Genomic DNA, 20,523 nt, shown 5'->3' with positions numbered 1-20,523 from the left:
AGAGGATCGTAAATGAAAATGCCAACAACTATCAAACATTCCGGAAAAACAAAAAAAATCTCACCCTGCCACAATGTCTTTTACTATCAAAACTATTTTATTTTTTTAAGTTGAAAATTGAAATATTTACATTTTGGACTGACCGGATTTGTATTAACAGAACTGCATATTTCTGAAGCTTCCTTTAATTGGGAAACAAACAAAATCCAAGACAGTTAATTTCAACGGTCACTCGTTTTCCAAGTCAAGGACGTTCACATAATTTCCATCACAATTTTTTATTTTCTTCTTCTTCTTCTTCTTCTTCTTCTTCTACTTCTTTCCTCTTGAAAATTTTTACCCTTCAATTCTCTTCTTCTTCAAATTCACCGTCAAAAATCGTCAACCAGGTAAAAAATTATTGAAATCTATGTTTTGTGTTTGGTATATAATTCTTTTATTATATAAATCTGCAATGCGAATTCAATATACATTGCTGTTTGTGCTAATCCTTTTGCCTTTTACCTATATTCAATATTCTATCCCCTCTTAATTTCTTTGCATTTGTGTTTTTCTTAATTGGAAATAGTGCAGATCGTGCATTATCTGCGTTTCGATTTATCTCCTAATTAGGCACAAAATTACAATGGAATGTGGGTTAATGTTTTGTTTTTAGCCCACATACCTTACATTCTTAAAACTGAATCTGGGTTTGCTTTCTCTTATATTAATGGTTTCGCTCGCAAATTCAATTTACTGTCTTTATAATCATTGTTTTCCCTGATGTTGTCAGTTGATTCTAACATCACATTGTGCAGTTGGGTTAGGGATATCTCTCTCATATTAATTAGAATTGTTACTTTCTTGTTGGTTATTAGTTGATTCTCTTATTTTGCAATTGGGTTAGGTATCCATTCTTTTAATTCGTGTTAAGAGCTTGCCTTTCTTTTAAAATTTTGACTCAACTACCTTTATTTATGAGGAGGACATGTTGATTTATGATCATTAGCAGGTTAGACCTTGCTTTCAGTTTGGTTAGAAAAAGAGAGAAAAGAAGAAAAAGGAAAAGGAAAAGGAAAGAGCTTGCTGACCGTATCTACTGGCTATGTTTTGATCATTTATGGAAGTGAAGCCTTCAGTTTTAGGTTTTGTAATTTGCTTTTCTTTTCTTTTGTTTATTTATTTCTTAAAAGCACAACTGATTAATTGTTTCTCACTGCAGAAGATTTTTGCTGCATGCTGCTTAATTCATGGAATTTGGGATGGGAACCTCACTTCTGCACTTGGATGATTGGTACATGTATTATATTAATGTATCATTAGGCTTCATTTCATTCGTCCAGTAAATAATCACATGGAATTATAAAGAGATTGTGGTCAAAATGGCTGCAAAAGAGACTTCACTTGATAGAGTACGGAAGAATTTGCAGGGCTTTATGACCATTTTAAAATATGCAGCTTGTGAATTGCTTTTGACTTTTTTGCTGCTTATTGATGCTGTGTTCTCATATCTGCTGACAACATTTGCGCGTCATTGCAAACTACAAATACCTTGCATTTTGTGTTCTAGGCTTGATCATATATTGGGTAATGAAAAACCTGGATTTTATTGTAATCTACTGTGCAGAAACCATAGATCAGAAATATCATACTTATTTTCTTGTTGCATACATGGCAAGCTTGCTGATGGCCGTGGCATGTGTGAGGAATGTCTCTTGTCATTTACCATGAAAACCAAATCAAACACAGATATGAACAGGTTGTTATTAGGTAAGTTTGGGTTTGATCTTAGTACTTACGGTTGCCAGAGTCCATTGCAAAACAAGGAACTTGGTACTGGGGCTACAGGTGTGAGGTTATGCTCATGTTGTAATAAGCCTTGGCGATCGAGACAACAGGCTGACAAACTATTTCAGCTAAAATCACCAAGGAGCGGGAAAACTATGCCTTGTATTCCTTTGCCACGTCGTTTGAGTCGCCGTGAGAGCTTAAAGAAAATAAGGGAGAGATTATCTGGGTCAGCTTCTCCTGGCCATCTTGGACAACCTGGTTTAGATGGCTTGTCTCAAGTAGGATACATGGAGCTAAAGTTTGCTTCAGATTCTGAGTCAGATTTCCCATTTTCTGATGATGAAGAAGGTAGTAGTATTATTCATGAAATGACGGAGCCTAAGGAAGAATCTAAAATTCAACAAACTCCAGGAGTTTCACCTAAACCACGGACCAGTTGTGTAGCAAGAGATAACTTCCAGGAAGCTGATCAGAAAGCCTATCAGTCTGCAATGCCTGAACATCTTTCGCTTGCTGATTTTCCTATCCTTTCATCTAGAATTGAAGCTTCTGTTGCAATATCAACAGAAAAGCGTGAGATCAAGTTTCCTCTTTCAGAGAATTTAAAAAATCATTCTGCTCTACCTGAGCTCATGCCTCTAGGTTATGCTCCCTCATCATCCAATGTTGTTGAAGGTCCTCCTGAAGCACCACAATGTAAGTGTAAGCGTGCCTGTTTCTTGTGTGGTCATTTGTTTTAGGTGCAACTTATATCTCCTATGTGCAATTGTTTCTAGCAGCAGATGACACTGGAACAAGCTACACTAGAAATGTTCCCATCAACATGCATCAGGAAATAATGAGGTCAATAACTGCAACATCAGGCGGAGGTGTTAAAAATGATAGGGTTGATAACAAGGTGCCTCCTATAAATCCAACTTATATGAATCAGAGTGATAGCAGTAAGGAAAATGAAGCATCTGGTTTTGCTGCAGAGAAGTCCGCTATGAAAGAAGCCGAAAGAGTTAATGAAGACTCGAAGTTGTCGTCCATATACAGGGGAATCACCAGCACAGAAGGTGATGAATTGAGGACAACTAATGCTTCCAGATCTAATGGAGTTCAAATACTTGAGGAAACAGTTCCAATGGAAAGAACGGAATCTTCTAGTGCTGAATCACTTGATGAAGGTTTTGTCCATGAGATTGAAGGTGAAAGCATTGTTGATCAATTAAAGCGACAAGTTGAATGTGATAAGAAATGTATAAATGCTTTGTATAAGGAGTTAGAGGAAGAAAGAAGTGCTTCTGCAATAGCAGCAAATCAGGCAATGGCCATGATAACAAGATTACAAGAAGAGAAGGCCGCACTTCACATGGAAGCCCTGCAATATTTAAGAATGATGGAAGAGCAAGCGGAGTACGATGTAGATGCACTAGAGAAAGCTAATGATCTCCTGGCTGAAAAGGAAAAGGAAGTACAAGATTTGGAAGCAGAACTTGAGTTTTTCAGGTTAAATTTCCCAGAAGTTGATGTTAATGGTCCTCCTGGCTCAATCTCCATGGAGGTTTCACATGACGGAGAAAATATTATCGATGTCCGGTCTTCATGGGCAGAATTTGAAGAGGAAAAATTATTCCTTGCAGAATGTTTGAAGGATTTGGAGGAGAAATTTCATCAAATTGCGCAGCAGAAGGCTTCAGTGCACATTTCTAAGAGCAACTCTGAAGAAACCGTTAACAAGGAAGATTCTCTAGAAAATGAGGAGACTGAAATAAATGGTGAAATGGAAGAGAATAACAATATAAAGAAAGCTTCAATTGATGAAGAACAAGGACATAAGTTCTCCAAGAAAGATAAAGAAATTGATTTGGTGGCACTTGGAAATGAAATCTCAGAACTTAATGAAAGATTGGAAGCACTTGAGAGCGACTGGAACTTCGTTGAGCATACTTTTTACTCTCTTCTAACTGGAAATAAAGAGGGACTAAAGTTTGTTAAAGAAATATCTCATCAGCTACAAGAACTGCGAAAAACTGTAACAGAGAAAGCATTATTATCAGGTTAGAATATGGATACAAAGAAAAGAAAAATAGTTTGTATTGACAATTCACATTTCTTAGTAATCAAAATACTTAGCATGTGAATTTTGCTATTATAATATCTTCAAAATTGGATATCTTCTATAGAGTCAATCTTCCTCTAGTTATGACAATTCATGATTTTTTAAATTTCTTTCATTTAAGAAGCAAAATCATTGGACCTCGTTATCTGGAAAAACAAAATACTGTTGTTATACATGTTGATAGTACTATATAAATAGAGATATATTAAACAATTGAGGAAGCAACTGTACTTTAAAAAAAAGAAAAATGCAAATTTATCGGAAGCAGTACATATTATTATTTGATTGAAAATACAAAATGCGAGGGTGAATGTTGTTATTTCGTCGAAAGTGATACAAAAGAAGAAATGAAACAACCTAGTACATGGGAGGAATTTTCGTTCACATATAGTGTCAGGTAAACTTTGGACATTCTAGAAAAGAAGAAAAGAAACAACCAAAAAAAAAAAATTTCAAAGGATGATGTCACCAATGACCTATAAAGAATTACAGATATGCTAACCACGAAATTTCTCTTTTTTTTTTATTTGGAATAAAAATCAAATTGCTTTCTGAAATTTAATCGAGAAAGTTTAATTTTTTTATAGCTTATTTAAAAAATATGTTTTTATATTGACAGTAAATAAGAGAAAAATTCTATTTTTTAAGAAAAAGAAATAAAACAATAATTTTTATACTTTAATTGATAAATTTTTTACAATTATTAAATGCAAAATACAAGTTGGATTCTATAAAAATGCATATTGGACGTCTAACACATTAAAATGAATGTGTGATTCTATCAAATTGAATAAAATTATAAATAATTACATCTTATAAAAGATGCAAGTAAGATAATATATGGTGATAATATCATAGATATTATTTCAGATAAAAGATGCAGATACAATAAATTAGAAATAAAATAAGATTTAAAAAAAATTAAGATGATTTAGTCATATTTATGTAAGCTTTTTTACACTTCGAGTCATGAGTGCAATAAATATATAAAAAAAAAAAAAAAAAAAAAAAAAAAAGTAAACTTAATACTATATTGAGAAATAAAAATAAAGTTGAATTTACCCTTTCAGCTTGAATATGATATACAATTTATTAACATTTAGCTTTTTGTAACTAAGTCTGTGAGAAAGAAAAATCTAAGTTGTGACGATTTCGCTTACGTAGCTAGCATTGATTTATGTCATAGAGACAAAAAAAACATGTCTTTGAAATATTAATTCTGAGTTGGATAATAATTACAAATTGGTTTATCAATTCAATTAAGCAGAAATATAAATTAGGAAACCAGCAAGAAGTTTTCTTATATGACATGAAAAAAAAAAAAGAAACCCGTGTTGTCACTTTCCTCCAATGCATTTTACAGATTTGCTTTTATTTCTACTTTTCACTAATAAATTACTATTTTATTTTTATATTTTATTAAAATTATCTAATATGTCATGGCATTTAACAAAAAAAAAAATTAAAAAAAATTAAGAGAAAGATATAACAATATAACGGAGTCAAAAAAGATAACGGTAAAAAAGTTTATTTTCACTCTTTTGTACAATAACTGTGATTAGTTTAAACTTAAGAGAAGAACGAAATTAGTTTAGAATATTAAACTTATAACAAATCAAAGTTTGTATTCTCCACGTTTTGCTCTTCAACTTTCCTTCTTTAGCACATTCTGTATCTAACCAAATTTTGTGTCTGTCATCTGCATGCGATTATTGTGCATGTATTTTCTTTTATTTTCATTTCTTGTAGGAGTCTATGGATAGATAACAAGTTTTGTATTTTAAAGATTTTCAAATATTTAGATAATATATATGTTTGACTAATAAATTCTTTTTAGAAAAAATTAAATTGAAAATTCCATTAAGAGGAACTGTATATAGATATACAAAACAAGTTACATGTTTTTATATTTTTTACATAGGAAGTCCAATAATAAACCACTTTTATATATATATATATATCTTAATCCGAAGTATTTGATAGAATTGACAGAATAAAATACATGTGTCATAAACAATCACTCGTTCCGCTAGATGGCTATTTATAATCATCGTTCGACTTCATGATCATTTATAAGTCCGATGCGATTATTTTCAAATTTCTTCATTTTAGGGAGACTTGCATTTTTTGTTCCGTAATTGCTAAAATAACAAAATCACCGTAATGGTGACAACAATAATTCAAAAATTATCAAAATAACTAAATCTAAGTACAAAATCTCAAAATATAAACAATAATAACTCATATCTATATTAAAAAATACAAATTTGAAATTTATTCAAAATGGAAGACGCAGAAAAGACAATAGTTGACTGGGCGAGAACTCACGGTGACTGCCTATGGAAGAAATAAAAAAAATTTTAGGTTTTTTCCTCCCTAAGAATTTTGACATACAATTGAATAATAAATTTTTCAGTAACGAGGAAACTGCTAGTAATTTTTTGAGAGAGTACTAATTTGCTACTAAACATATTGCATCCTTCATTTTTTCTTACATGCACAGATTTCGGACAATTTTAATAATATGGTATTTTGCGACATCAACTTATTTATAAAATTTATTTTTAAAATATCTATTAATGATGGATATTGAGCTATTATTATTATTATTATTTAAATTGCTATATAAATATAATAGCTAAAAATCTTTCTTCTCATCTAGATTATGGACAAAACAGGAAATTGAAGAATAAAGAACGCTTACATGTGAACGTGGAATGAAATGGTTGAACGCTGTTTTTACTTATTATAATATTTTTCTTCCACTGAAAAAAGCACAAGGTCGAAGTCGACTTTGTCCAACGAGTACGACCAAATTCCTTGCCCCTATAAATTGCATCTCTAATCCTCTGTCAATACAGCACGTACCAGAATAACGATCAATTAAACTTCTTCGCTAAGTATTTTCATTTGATCCTCACAATCCAACGAAAACAAAATGTTACTTCAGCTTTCACTCTCATTTCTTTTCTTTCTAATTTTCCCGTTAATCTTCATTTTCTCGATAACCAAAAGCTCCAAATCCAAAAACTCAATCTCTACTACCAATCTTCATGCTCCAAAACCACACCCACTGATGGGAAACTACTTCCATCTAAAACAAAACTGGCATCGTCGAATTCAATGGATATCTGATGCAGTCGTCAACTCACCGTCAGCGACATGGGTCCTACACCGGCCTCTCGGCAGTGGCCAATTCATAATCACCGGCAACCCAGCCAACGTCCAACACATTCTCAAGACTAACTTTCACATTTACGAAAAAGGCCCTATCGTTCGATCAACCCTGTTTGATTTTCTTGGCAATGGAATCTTTAATACAGATGGTGAAACTTGGAAAATCCAAAGGCAAATTGCAAGCCATGAATTCAATACCAAGTCTTTACGTAAATTTGTTCAGACTGTTGTGGATACTGAACTCTCTCAACGCTTAATCCCAATTCTTTCTACGGCTGCCGCTAATCAAACGGTTCTTGATTTTCAAGATATTCTTCAAAGATTTGCTTTTGATAATATATGCAAAATCGCTTTTGGGTATGATCCTGGTTATTTGTTGCCGTCGCTTCCGCAGACGAAATTCGCCGACGCTTTTGAAGACAGCGTCAGAATAAGCTTCGAGAGATTCAATTCTTTGTTTTGGAAGATTAAAAGAGCTTTTGGTATTGGATCTGAAAAGCGTCTTAAAGAAGCCATGTTAGAAGTGCGTGATTTTGCTTTGAATATCGTAAAAAAAAAGAAAGAAGAACTCAAACAGAACTCGTCTCTTGAATCCGCCGATCTTTTATCCCGATTTTTAAGCTCTGGCCATTCCGATGAGACTTTTGTTACTGATATCGTTATCAGTTTTATATTAGCTGGCCGCGATACGACGTCGGCTGCTTTAACATGGTTTTTCTGGTTACTCTCTAGAAGTACAGAGGTAGAAACCAAAATTCTTAAAGAGATAAAAGAGAAATCGGAGAATCCTGTTTTCGAAGAAGTGAAGGACATGGTTTATACACACGCTTCTTTGTGTGAAAGCATGAGACTGTATCCTCCGGTTCCTTCAGACTCCAAATTTGCCGTGGCCGATGACGTTTTGCCCGACGGAACGCCGGTGAGGAAGGGGAGTAGAGTTACGTATCACCCATACGCGATGGGGAGACTAGAAATGCTTTGGGGCTCTGATTGGGCGGATTTCAAGCCGGAAAGATGGCTGGAGAGAGATGCAGTGAACGAGAAATGGAATTTCGTCGGGAAAGATCCATATACTTATCCGGTATTTCAGGCTGGGCCGAGGATTTGTTTAGGGAAGGAAATGGCTTTTTTGCAAATGAAGAGAGTGGTTGCCGGTGTTCTAAATAAGTTTAAGGTAGTGCCAGCGGCCGAGGATGGTTTTGAACCTGAGTTTATTGCGTATTTGACGTCCAAGATGAAGGGCGGTTTCCCGGTGAGGATTGTGGAAAGGAGTTAGTGAGCGACCCTTTTGTCGCTTCTGTTTAATTGCGTATTATTTTCTGCATTAGGTAAAGGCGGGTTAACTTTTTTTTATTTTTTAAAGAAGCAGGTTAAGGTTAAATAGGAGATTATTAATTAATTTGCTTCGTTATCATTTGTGTAAAATTCAACATTAGAAACCATTTGTTTTTTTTTATGTGAAATTACTAAGACAAATTTTTTTTTTTTTTAAATTTTTGTTGGGTATAATTTTTTTCCCCGTTCTATTTCTTTCCATTTGTTTTTAGCATGAATAAATATATTTTTATTGCCTGTATATATAAATGATTTCAACTTCGAAGCTTAGCTCATTTGGATTATTGTACCAAATATTTTGTACTCCTCGTTGAGGTCTGAATCAGGAGGACTATGCAATCCATAAAGCAATTGACAAAGAACAGTTCAAAAACGAAAAACGACAACGATAATAATAATTTATTATTTGGACATATATTCAAACTGTTAGTTAGTGTGCAACACTGAAAACGACAATCTGACAATCTACGGCCCATGCGTGCGACACGGATAGTTTGGAAATTGGAAGTTGACCGCAACCGCAACATTCACGCGTGCGTCGAGGAGTATTATATAGAGTCAGTTACTTATGCGATTTCGGGCTAATGGTATCGATCCATTTATCGGTCCATAGAGGGGAAAAAGAGATCGGACAAATCCAATAAAATAGTGGTCTATTGACGATGGGATTGGGTTTTTAGCCTATTTCTTGTAAAACCTGGGCTGCAAGAGAATGGGCTTCCAATTTCCAAAGAATGCGCTAAAGGCATTAACCAAAATCGATTTGAGTGTTTCTACTTCGAATTGAAATTTTTTATGTACACGTGTCTTTTATGTGCGGACTGAAAGTGATATTTAATTATACGCTTCCAATAACAGTAACTCTAAATGTTGAAGAATTGCCGTAGCTTAAAAATAATTGTCACTGTTTAAATAAAAAAAATCAAATTTAAAGTTAAAAATATATAGAAAGTTAAAAGGGAAAATTGATTTTCTAATGCTGTTTGTTTAGGAGTGTAAATGAGTCGAGTCAAGCTCGAACATGCTAGACTCAAAATTTGGCTTGAAAATCAATGAGTCTGAAAATTTTAGGCTCAAGCTCGATTGGAGCTCAACTTGAGGCTCTAATTCAATTCGAAAATTTTTAAATTTGAGCTCAATTCAAGGATAAATCTGAATAACTTAAAATAATATATATACAAGTTCTATAAGGCTCGACAGACTTTTGAGCGGAATATTATTAAATTTGAAGTCGACTCGTTTGCTAAATAAGCAAAATTGAGCTTGATTCAAGCCAAACTTATTGAAACTCCTTATGAGCCAAGTCAAAGAGTTCGCAGCTCATTCATGTCTCTATATCAATTAACCTAGAAGGAAAAAAAAAAAAAAAAAAGGACAAATTGATAAATGGAAAGAAATTAAAGAATGGAACCATGTCCATGCTAAAAGCTAGACCGGCTGGCCGATCGTAGGGTTCCTTCTTTATTGAGAATCTATATGGCTTTGGTCGTCTCTATTATTTGATTTTGCAATAGCCAAAAACTTTTTTTTCTGGTCTGCGAGAGGAAAATGTACTAGGGCTCATGCCCAAATAGGGGCTTTTTTTCTCTTGCATAAGCGTAAAATTAGCCCATGTGACGGAAAAATTGATTCGTCCAGCATTGTCATATAATTTAGTTGTGTGCGAATGAACGGCGATCGAGGCGACTAATAATAATTATGTACACATGTGAATACTGCACTGTTCATCTGAAAACTGAGAAAAGATAAAAGAAACTAAATATCTTGATTTCTTCATCTACCTCCGAGAAAAAGCGTTCTCTTGCTCACCAAAACCTACATTTAACTTCCAAAATTCAAATGAAATAAAATGGTGACTTGTTTATTTAACTTTTTTATTAGTTATAAACACAAAAAATTAATTATCTAACTAATTAGTACTATTAACTTGGAAAATACAAGTAATTATACGTTAATACGATTAAAATTTAAAACATCTTGAATTAAATTTGAAGGGACAATATCTCACTCTAAAGAATAAATCATAGAATTAACAGTCCTTGCTAGAAAATGAACACACTTATTTGCTGATTTTCGAAAAAAAAAAATATATATATATATATATATATATGTATAAAAAGTGAACTCCAAAAGAAGAATTCTACGATCATTAAGTGAAACAGCGAATTATCAAACTAAAGAACCTTGTAAAGCAAACTTTGAAACATAGAAATCTAGATACAATCTTGGATATAAAAGTGAAAAGGGCAGCTGAATCATATGGAAATTTGAAAAGTGATAGTATGTGTTCTGGTTGCTTCTTTTCTTTGAAGTCAAATTGTATTAACTATGATGATGTATATGTCGTTTGTTTGAAATAGAACTGACGGGAGAGCTTTCGTCATAAAAGGATACAGCTTTCCAAAATCGCACGTGCACTTTACGACACCTTATCTTGCTTTTATAGTTTCTTTGCTTCTCTTTATTTCTATGATTTTTTTTTTTATTTTAATATTTTTCTTTTTCCAAACAAGCATTCTACACACCATTAATTTTTATAATTTTTCTTTTTTCTTATTTAATAAATTAAATGTAAAATCCTACTCCAAAGTTAAAATCTAATTCAATTAATATTATATTACTATATATTATTGTGAAATGAGGAGTTTTTTTAATGAGAAACCATAAAATTCATATTTTATTAATTTTATCACATTATTTGATATTATTTTTTATTTTATTTTTAACATCACAAATACTAGAATTAAAAAAAAAATACCGCGTTTTATTTTGACATCCTAGAAAAGAATCCTAAATCCGTCACTACATAGCACGATCCTTTAAAAGTGGGATGGAATTACTATCATGCCATGTAAAATGACTGGATAGAAATCTTTTAATGTATAATATATATATATATAAACAGGAGTAATCTTGTTTTACATATTGAATTTTTATTTTTATATTTATAAGGATAGAGACTGTTTACCAATTCGAGCCACACATTGTTGAAATTAAATATATTCTTCAATTTGATAATTACAATGCTTAATCATCCTCATTTTTCTTTTTAATACATACACAAATGCCTATGTAAATATGTATAAATTAAACCCATGAAGCCATCTAATATAACAGTTTAAATTTTATTAATCATTTAATTATTACTAATATATATTATGGTTCAATTTTCTCATATAGAGCTCAATATATATATATATATATATAATGTTTTAAATTCGATTCATACCAAATGGTCCAAGTTCTAGTTCCGTAAATTTGTATCTACTCCTCTGTACTATATAGTGCATGTATGAGTGACTGAGTCAAAATCTATCTCTAACGCTATATTGTGTAGCATGAAAAATGTTTTGCATATATAACATTATACATTACTAAGAGATCACTTTATTTGGGTTTGATCCAAATTAACAATTTATTGATCATAATGATTAAGAATTAGTGGATGGACAGAGAGAACATATCGGCTATATGTTAGGTAGCCATTTTCCTTTAAATAATATTCACGGTAATTTTTATAATAAAGAAAATTCGAATTTGATATCTCTCACTTGTTATATTTGCTATAAGACATGAAAAAAGTGACCAAACTACACCTAATTGACTATACACTTGCAGTGATTGGAATTGGACTTGATAGCATAATTTTAATTTTATTAAGAGGGAGATTTAGTACAATGAATAAAAATATAGTGTGATGGCAACTTATCAATAAGAAATGCAAACGACAACGATGGATGTAAAAGTTTCATGCAACATTCATGTGTAGATGAAAAATAAATAAATAAAGATGCAAGAAACAAACAAAAAACTCTATCCGTCGTCTATTTCTTGCTCTCTCTATTTTTGTGTTTCTTTATATTTCGTTTCTAAACCAAGACCGTCTTATTTGATTAACATTGATTTTTTTTCATCCCTCATTATTTTTTATTATTTTATTTAATTTTGTTTTCAACAATTTCTAAATTTATAATTATTTAAAATAAAATTTAGATTTAGTCTTTTAGATTAAGTGTTTATGGGACCCTTTTATTGGAGTTATTAATTTCTCTCATTTTATGAAATTGTTCCTCATTGTTGAAGAGTTTTTATTTTGATCTTTTATTTTTTTAATAATTCAAAATACAAGATAGATTGTTGGTTTCTTGTGGTTGAGACTTCAGATCTTCAAGTTCAGATACATTTATTTTATCAATGGAGTCTGGTAATGCGACATGTTACTCCATTAAAGTTTATTATATTAAATCCTTTTGCGAGTATCAATTATAATAAATTTCTAAAAAATCAATATTCGGCACAATATTATGGAAAGTTTCTTTTATTGTCCTATTTGCGAATGGAACAGTTTTTATTCCGAAAATTACCTCTTCTACTAAGATCAACAACATCTCCAAACAGAAAATTTTAATTTTTTATATTTGTATTTTTTATTTTTACGGAAATATTATAATGCACTCAACTTATATTTTTTATTAAAGAATTATTAAGTTAAAAAAAAAAAAAAAAAGCAAAACACGAGATAATACAACCTTTTACTGTATCAAAGGAGGAAGTCAAAACAAGCTTACAAGTTACAAGAAAACATAATTTATATACCTGTACGTATCAATCAATATTGTCAATACTTAAAAAAAAAAAAAAAAAAACGAATTGAATTAAGTTTTCCAACTTCTAATATTCACACGTGTAAAGCAGGCATATATACGTAAAGGATGAGTGAGAAAGATTTATCCACACACAGTGCATATATTTTGGAAATTTAATTTAATAATAATATTTTTTAATTTAAAGCGGTTGATTTGTCTCGAAATATATAATATTTTAAATATTTTAAAGAATAGAAAATAATGTTTTTTTCAATTTATCCTTACTAATTGAAAAAACAAATCTTCCTGTCACAATTAACTATTATTTAACGGGTTTTTTAAATGAATTTAAAACATTTTAAATATATATATATGCACATTTTAAATAGAAAATTAGTTTAGTATTAATGGGTCTATGCACAACGTATAGGTAATTAAGTTACAATCATAAACATTTTTTCCGTAAAGTTTAAACTATAAAATTTCTCTTATTATAGATCAATCAAAATAACATATCAAAAGGACAATGAAAAAAAAAAATTACTCGTTCCGTTTCACTCGATCGTTATTTTTAAAAATTTTTCTTATTTCACTTTAAATGTTATTTTCTAAAGTTCAAGAAAAATTTTATTTTATTTTTATTTGTTTATCCTTATTTAAAAGTTGACTTTTTTTTTTTAATGAAAAAGTTGACTATTTAAGCACGATACTTAATAGTAATATCCACAGTAAATATATTCTATCATAAGATGCAACATTTTATATCAGGTGATATTATCAAAAATCTTTGTTTCACAAAAGTGTTACACAATAACAAATGCAAAATCGTTGTGATTAAGACATTTAAAAATGTTTTATATATCCATTATTCAGCAATTATCATCCAACTAAGGCTTTGCTGGGAAAATAATGCAAAAAGAAAAATAATGAATAATTGTTAATTTTATTTTTATAGTTATTTTTCACTTTTATTTTTTGGTATAATTAATAAAAGAAAGGAAAAAAAAAATTTTCTTTAAGCAAAGGGTAAAACATTAAATGAATAGAAACAATATCATTGGACTGCCAATTATACTCTCAAAAATTGACAATTATTAAAAATTTGAAATGTTTGGATGATTCCATAACAATGAAATTGCCATTTTTCAAACTACGAGTTGTGGTTCAGTTGGCAACGCAGGCTGGATATGTGGAAAGCGTTTTTAAATTCGTTTCTTACTAAACACATCTACATGGAGAGGAGAAGAGCCTTAATTATAATTAAGTCCCGAGTCGGATTAGGTGGTCTCTAATAATAGGATTCGGATACCGGTGATTTACAAAAAAAGAAAATGTTATTTTCCTTGGCCTATTTCTCTCCAAATTGAAGAGAGTTTAAATTATGTTCAAGTACATGAAAAATATCTTTAACTTTATTTGCTTCAATTTTTTTTCTCCCTTTTCTAAAAAAGGAAAAACTCTTTACTTTAGCCAGCTTGCACGATTTTTTTCTTTTCTTTAAAAAAAAAAATCCACTCTTATTCAAATAAATTCTAAAATTCATAACTCGGAATTCTTATTATTTATGTATAATTATAGCAAAATTCATAATTTAATTTGAATATAAGACATTAATTATATTTAACTTGATGGTGTTTATAACATTATAAATTTTATATTCAAAAAAAAAAAAAAAACAACGTAAAAAAAAAATATTAATACCAGATTGATTACATATCCCAATTTTATCACGCATGAGTTACAAAGTCGATATACATTTACATATCACCAAGATTAGAATTTGCACAACTTCTATTGTTCAAATCTAGTAAATTGACATACCGGAAATAAAGAAACGGTGCCTAATAATGCCACGTGCGCAGAAATAAAATAAAACATGTGGACATTAAGAAACACATGACAAAATATGCAAACCATGTGATATTATTTCTTTGGAATATTTTATCTTAGAAATGTTTTGTTTTGAGAACTGCTAAACTTTTTACATGATAAATGAGTACTTCAAGTGTTGAATTATAATTTTTAACAGTATTTGAAGGCAACAGTATTTTGTGTGACATTTACGCTCTGTTTGGAAAGAAGAGGAATCAAAATAATAGAGGAAAATAATAATGAATTATTTTTTTTTTCATTATTATTTTTCACTCTTGTGTTTGGACAATGAAGAAAAGAAAAGAAAATTTATTTTCCTTTACTTGGAAAAAGCAAAATTTTAGAGGAAAAATTATTAATATTGATATATTACCATTTTAATCTCACTTATCTCTTTAATGATCATATAACTTTAATATTTAATTAAAAGTAGTTTGAGTATTTGGATAATTTCATAAAAATTGAAGAAACTTCAACATTTCACCGTTTCTTTCCTAAATAAAGAGATTCTATTTATGTGAGATAGATAAGAAAATAAATTTATTTTTCATTCTTTTCCAAATAAGGGAAAATTATTTTCCACAATTATTTTTCTCAGCTATTTTGATTTTTTTAAAAAAACCTCAATTCAAACAGAGTGTTAATGTTTTAATTTTAGTAAAATATTAACTTTATTTCATTGACATACTATTTATATTAATGTTTTAATTAGATTTTGAGTAAGTAAAAAAAAAAATGTAAACTGAAATTCAGGTTTTTTTTGATAAGCTTTTGTATACTTGTATAATTATATATAAGTTAGCTATTAAATTATATAAAAGATTAAATGATTTAGTTTTGTTCAGGTCATTGGACTCATTTATAAATCAAATTAATTAAAAAAAGATGTTTTTAAAAAACAAAAATATTTTCGATAGTACAATGAACAAAATATAAAATTTTTTTGAAAAATTTATTATTTTGTTCTATAAATAGAGTCATTGATGAGGTCAGGAGGACAAATATAAACCACTATAAAAATCATTTATCTCCTATATAATTCCTTTATTTTTTTTTTTCTGAAAAAGATACATAAAAATAAAGAAGTTGACTTCACCATAATACGCATCTTTTCACTTCCCTATCGACAGTCGAGGCAGAGCACAGCCTATAAATATGCCGCCATACATGACTTCAAATCACAAATATTTGTCCGGAATAAAAAAAAAAAAAATACATATACAATCAACTAAAAAACAATGGAGCTTCTCTTTCTACTCTCATTTTCGCTTCTCATCTTCTCGGCACTCTTCATTTTCTTCACAACCAAACACTCCAAATCAAAACAATCCATCTCTACTCATCTCCCAAAATCATACCCATTAATCGGTTCTTCTTTTGCTATTAAAGCGAACTTCGACCGAAGAGTCCAATGGACATCTGATATTCTCCAAACTTTACCTTCTGCAACATTTGTCCTTCACCGGCCAATGGGGGGCCGTCAAATTTTTACCGGAAACCCTGCAAATGTCCAGCACATTCTCAAGACTCATTTTCACCTTTATCGGAAAGGTCCGGTTACTCGATACACTCTTTTTGATTTTCTTGGTAACGGAATATTCAATGCTGATGGGAACACATGGAAATTTCAGAGACAAGTCGCTAGCCATGAATTTAGTACCAAGTCTCTTCGTAAATTTGTTGAGACTGTTGTTGATACTGAACTCTCTGAACGCTTAATTCCAATCCTCTCTGTTGCTGCTGCAAATAAAACAGTCGTTGATTTACAAGATATTCTTCAAAGATTTGCTTTCGATAATATATGCAAGATCGCATTTGGGTATGATCCTGCATATCTATTACCATCTCTCCCACCAATGGACTTTGCACAAGCTTTTGAAGAGAGTATTAGAATTATTAGTGACAGATTTAATTGTGCTTTTCCTATAATATGGAAAATCAAGAAATTTTTTGGCGTTGGATCTGAGAAGCGACTTAAAGAATCAATGTCTCGAGTACGTGACTTTGCCATGAAAATTGTAGAAGAAAAGAAACAAGAACTTAAAGAGAACTCAGCCCTTCATTCAGTTGATCTTTTATCGCGATTTGTGAGTTCCGGCATTTCGGACGAGACATTTGTAACCGATATTGTTATTAGTTTCATATTGGCTGGACGAGACACTACATCTGCTGCGTTATCATGGTTTTTCTGGTTAATATTCAAAAACCCAGAAGTCGAAGCCGAAATTCTTAAAGAAATAAAAGAAAAATCAGATGCGCCGATTTTTGAAGAAGTGAAAGACATGGTTTATACTCACGCTTCATTATCTGAAACTATGAGGCTTTACCCTCCAGTTCCGGTAGACTCTAAAATGGCAATGGAAGACAACGTTTTACCAGACGGCACGTTGGTGAAGAAAGGAACAAGAGTCACGTACCACCCGTTCGCGATGGGGAGGCTGGAGGCGCTGTGGGGTAAAGATTGGGCTGATTTCAAGCCAGAGAGGTGGCTTGCCAGAGACGGAGAACATAAGAAGTGGAATTTTGTCGGGAGAGACGCGTATACCTATCCTGTGTTTCAGGCTGGGCCAAGAATTTGTTTAGGGAAAGAAATGGCGTTCCTGCAAATGAAGAGAGTGGCTTCGGCTATTTTAAGTAGGTTTAAGGTGGTGCCAGCGGCAGAGGATGGTGCTGAGCCCGCTTTTATTGCTTATCTTACTACGAAGATGAACGGAGGGTTTCCGGTTAGGTTTGAGGAAAGAAGCGTGCAATAATTTGATTAATCATTCACGAGTTATTGAGCGAATAAAATTGTTGGCTTAGTGTAATTTGTTAGTTAATCGGTTTAATATTTCATGGACTATGAAGTTTGTTTTATATTAGTGGACGTTGTAATTTATGTAAATCAATCATTATTTTCAAGAACACTAATTGTTGTTAGTGAAAGTAATTTATGTTATTAATAAACTTCAAATTAAAAATAATCAAACTTAACTCCATTAACAATGTTTTATGTTTATAAAGCATTTAATTTCAATATGAAACATAAATTAAGAAGGTAAATTATTTAACTTGAATCTCATGTCGCTTGAGTGCAACGTGTGCGTATACGAAATATTCATTCTAATGCAAATCAATTAACACCTACACACCCAATCTCTTTCCTAACATACATACTTAAAATTCTTTTCACTTTTATTAATCCAGTTAGATCTCTTTCCTAACATAGAGAGTTAGATCCATATGAGATATATCCAGTTAGCTGTGTTCTTAATTGTCTGGTAGAAGTAATATAAATGGTATACGAGATGGGATTAGGAAAAGGTGGGCAGAGGTTTAAAGTTGGCGCTTGCCCTAACAATAAGGCAGAAGTCTCAAGCCTCTGAATCAAAAGGTTGGTTCGGAGAATAATTTACTTACATTTTCTTAAAACTATTTTTTTTATTAATTTTGTCTATGGGCGATCTCAATACATTGAATGTTAGTAAATCTTATCCTCTGTTTAAACTTTTCTTCCTTCTTCTTTATAATGCCTCTACTATATAAAATGGACTACCCTTTAATAGATTATATGAATAATGTAGTTGTATTTAATCTATAGAATGCTTTAATTGTTGTTCCATATTATAATTTGGATAATTAAATTTAGAATGTTTAGTCTAATACACTTCAAATTTTACAAATGATGGTATATATACATATGTTTTTAATTAATATTAGTTTTTTTTAATTAAAAAAAATGTATGTTAATCAAAATTATTTCGGCCACATGTGGATATTTCAAGGTCAAATGGCCCTTTAATTCTCAAAAAAAAAAAAAAAAAAAGAAAAAAAAAAAGAAAAAAAGTGAAATGGCCCTTCAGCATTCAAGTTGTGGGCTCGCTATGTTTGATATGTTAATATACGGGCCCATATAAAAATGTAAAATGCAAGTCTCTAATTTTCTGAATGAACATCTTTCATTTTTTTTAATTAACTTAATATATATATATATATATATATATATAGATCAAACACTTTGGTTTAAATTTATTTTATGTTAATAATAGCATATGAATAAGTTGTAAATTCATTATATATTACTTTATTTATTTATTTCTCTTTTAAGTATATTTTAATTGATTAAATTTTATAAAAATTTAATTTGTACAGTCTTAACTATATGGCATGGGGTTTTTTTAAGGGCAAGGGATGATTTTATTTATCTAATAATTACTTAATTATGGATAAATTAACAATGAGAAGGAACATGATAGTTGCGTAATTAGTGAATGCACATGCACAAGATTGGGCCAACATCTGTCTCACTTGATGAACCACATGGCTCGAGCGGTTCAACCCCAGGCCTGCATGTGATGACCTAATAGTTAGCACGTATCCCCTCAACCACAGGACATAACCCACAGAGCCTCCAAATTGCCAAAAAGAATTGTTAACAACTGTGGGATTGCATGGAAATATAAACGTGGAACCCTATATTATATGCCATTAGGGTTTGCGTATAATAAATGAATGTTGAAATACGGTCTGTCTAGTGACACAAGATGAGAGAAATAAAACAAGGGACAACCTTCAGGATCAGATTCTACAATAAAAGGATTAAAGATATGAGGAAATTGAAAAGCAAGTACGTTGAATCCAAATTCCAAATTTACATTTTTATTCTGAATCTATAGATATTTTTTCAAGTCTACAACTAAAAGTCAAATTTTCAAACGTTAAGCATTCACGGCTGTAGTTACAGCTAAGCATATTATAATTCAACCATTTCATTTCAACCTCTTGTTCAAAAAAGGAAAAAGAAAAAAAACTCATAGCTATTACCTATTAGATGTCAAAGCAATTTAATTCAACAATATATTTTGCATTTAATTTGATTTTTGGGTGCAATTATAACAAATCAATAAGTTCAGAATACTTTGATTCATTTATAATTACAAGTTAATCGACAAGTTTAAAATGTTTAATCGAAAAATTATTTTAGCGTGATTTTATTTTATTTTGGTAAGATTTGTATATAAAGATAATTAAAGATAAACTCTAACGTAATAAAATTAATTGTGTAAAAGGATAAGCTCTTCAATAATTTATTAAAAACACATATCAACAAGCAGGAAAATGTCAGAATTCAAAAATGTCGGCAAAGTCACAAGTTTGAAACAGTAATATATTTTCTTCTATATAAATCCACCACTACAATCAACAAATCTATAGTTTCCATTAAACTTATATTGGGAAGGAAGAGAGGGAGATATATAAGTACAGGAAAGATAATGGCTAGTGAATGTGAAGGTAATCAATCTGCTTCAATGAGGTTTATGTGTTTTTAACGTTGTTTGTTAATTTGTTTCATGAAACTCGAAAATTTTGCAGGTAAGAGCTCATGGCCCGAGCTGCTCGGGGCAAATGGGAAAGCGGCAGCTGCTACGATAGAGAAAGAGAATGGAAATGTAGACGCAATTCTGGTGAAGGAAGGATCTTCAGTGATTCTGGACTTTAGGTGTGACAGGGTGTGGGTTTGGGTCAATGAAAATGGTGTGGTCACTCGTGTTCCTATAATTGGCTAATTTTATTTCATTTCCAAATAAATGAAATGATTTAAATAATGTTGAAATAAAAGTTTCCTTCGACACATACGAAGGCTTGTATTGTTTACATGTTATAGAATGAATATATAATGAATATTGCTATTGAAGAATA

At 30.8% G+C, this 20,523-nt stretch overlaps 3 protein-coding genes and 1 non-coding gene across 9 annotated transcripts; all 4 read left to right on the top strand.

Moving 5' to 3' along the window:
* The first annotated feature begins 28 nt into the window (after window positions 1-28).
* LOC110008604 (putative myosin-binding protein 4) lies at window positions 29-3,928 on the top strand. 6 transcript variants are annotated; one of them, XM_037639853.2, is made up of 4 exons: window positions 29-389; window positions 992-1,124; window positions 1,205-2,466; window positions 2,547-3,928. In XM_037639853.2, the coding sequence occupies exons 3-4, from the start codon at window positions 1,362-1,364 to the stop codon at window positions 3,815-3,817; spliced, it is 2,376 nt and encodes a 791-aa protein (XP_037495781.1). In that variant the 5' UTR covers window positions 29-389; window positions 992-1,124; window positions 1,205-1,361; the 3' UTR covers window positions 3,818-3,928. The 6 variants fall into 6 exon arrangements, with proteins under 6 accessions (XP_037495781.1, XP_020541207.1, XP_020541206.1 ...); XM_020685548.3 differs by having other exon boundaries at window positions 1,202-2,466; window positions 2,553-3,928; XM_020685547.3 differs by having other exon boundaries at window positions 1,202-2,466; window positions 2,550-3,928.
* A 2,723-nt stretch (window positions 3,929-6,651) lies between these two features.
* Window positions 6,652-8,544, top strand: LOC105650214 (cytochrome P450 94A2). The gene has a single exon (XR_016321029.1). It is a non-coding gene; the product is annotated as a cytochrome P450 94A2 (transcript).
* Window positions 8,545-16,035: 7,491 nt separating this feature from the next.
* LOC105649877 (cytochrome P450 94A2) lies at window positions 16,036-17,748 on the top strand. Its single transcript, XM_012236693.4, has one exon. It carries the CDS (start codon window positions 16,083-16,085, stop codon window positions 17,595-17,597), a length of 1,515 nt encoding a protein of 504 aa, XP_012092083.1. The 5' UTR covers window positions 16,036-16,082; the 3' UTR covers window positions 17,598-17,748.
* A 2,218-nt stretch (window positions 17,749-19,966) lies between these two features.
* Window positions 19,967-20,523, top strand: LOC149496445 (proteinase inhibitor-like). The gene is made up of 2 exons (XM_089720900.1): window positions 19,967-20,115; window positions 20,197-20,523. Exons 1-2 carry the CDS (start codon window positions 20,097-20,099, stop codon window positions 20,388-20,390), a joined length of 213 nt encoding a protein of 70 aa, XP_089577026.1. The 5' UTR covers window positions 19,967-20,096; the 3' UTR covers window positions 20,391-20,523.

Source organism: Jatropha curcas, chromosome 5, assembly GCF_041381405.1.
Source record: "Jatropha curcas cultivar XTBG-Jc1 chromosome 5, XTBG_Jcur_1.0, whole genome shotgun sequence".
NCBI classification, from domain to species: Eukaryota; Viridiplantae; Streptophyta; class Magnoliopsida; order Malpighiales; family Euphorbiaceae; genus Jatropha; species Jatropha curcas.
Note: the sequence above shows the minus strand (reverse complement) of the source record. Positions and strands in the feature narration are given on the sequence as shown.

What these genes read in the sequence shown, in the direction of transcription:
- LOC110008604 (XM_020685546.3), top strand. Translation starts at nt 1,362, where the DNA reads ATGGCTGCAAAAGAGACTTCACTTGATAGAGTACGGAAGAATTTGCAG. An exon ending in TCCTCCTGAAGCACCACAAT is followed by an intron (nt 2,467 to 2,546) that starts GTAAGTGTAAGC and finishes AATTGTTTCTAG; the next exon opens with CAGCAGATGACACTGGAACA.
- LOC105649877 (XM_012236693.4), top strand. Translation starts at nt 16,083, where the DNA reads ATGGAGCTTCTCTTTCTACTCTCATTTTCGCTTCTCATCTTCTCGGCA.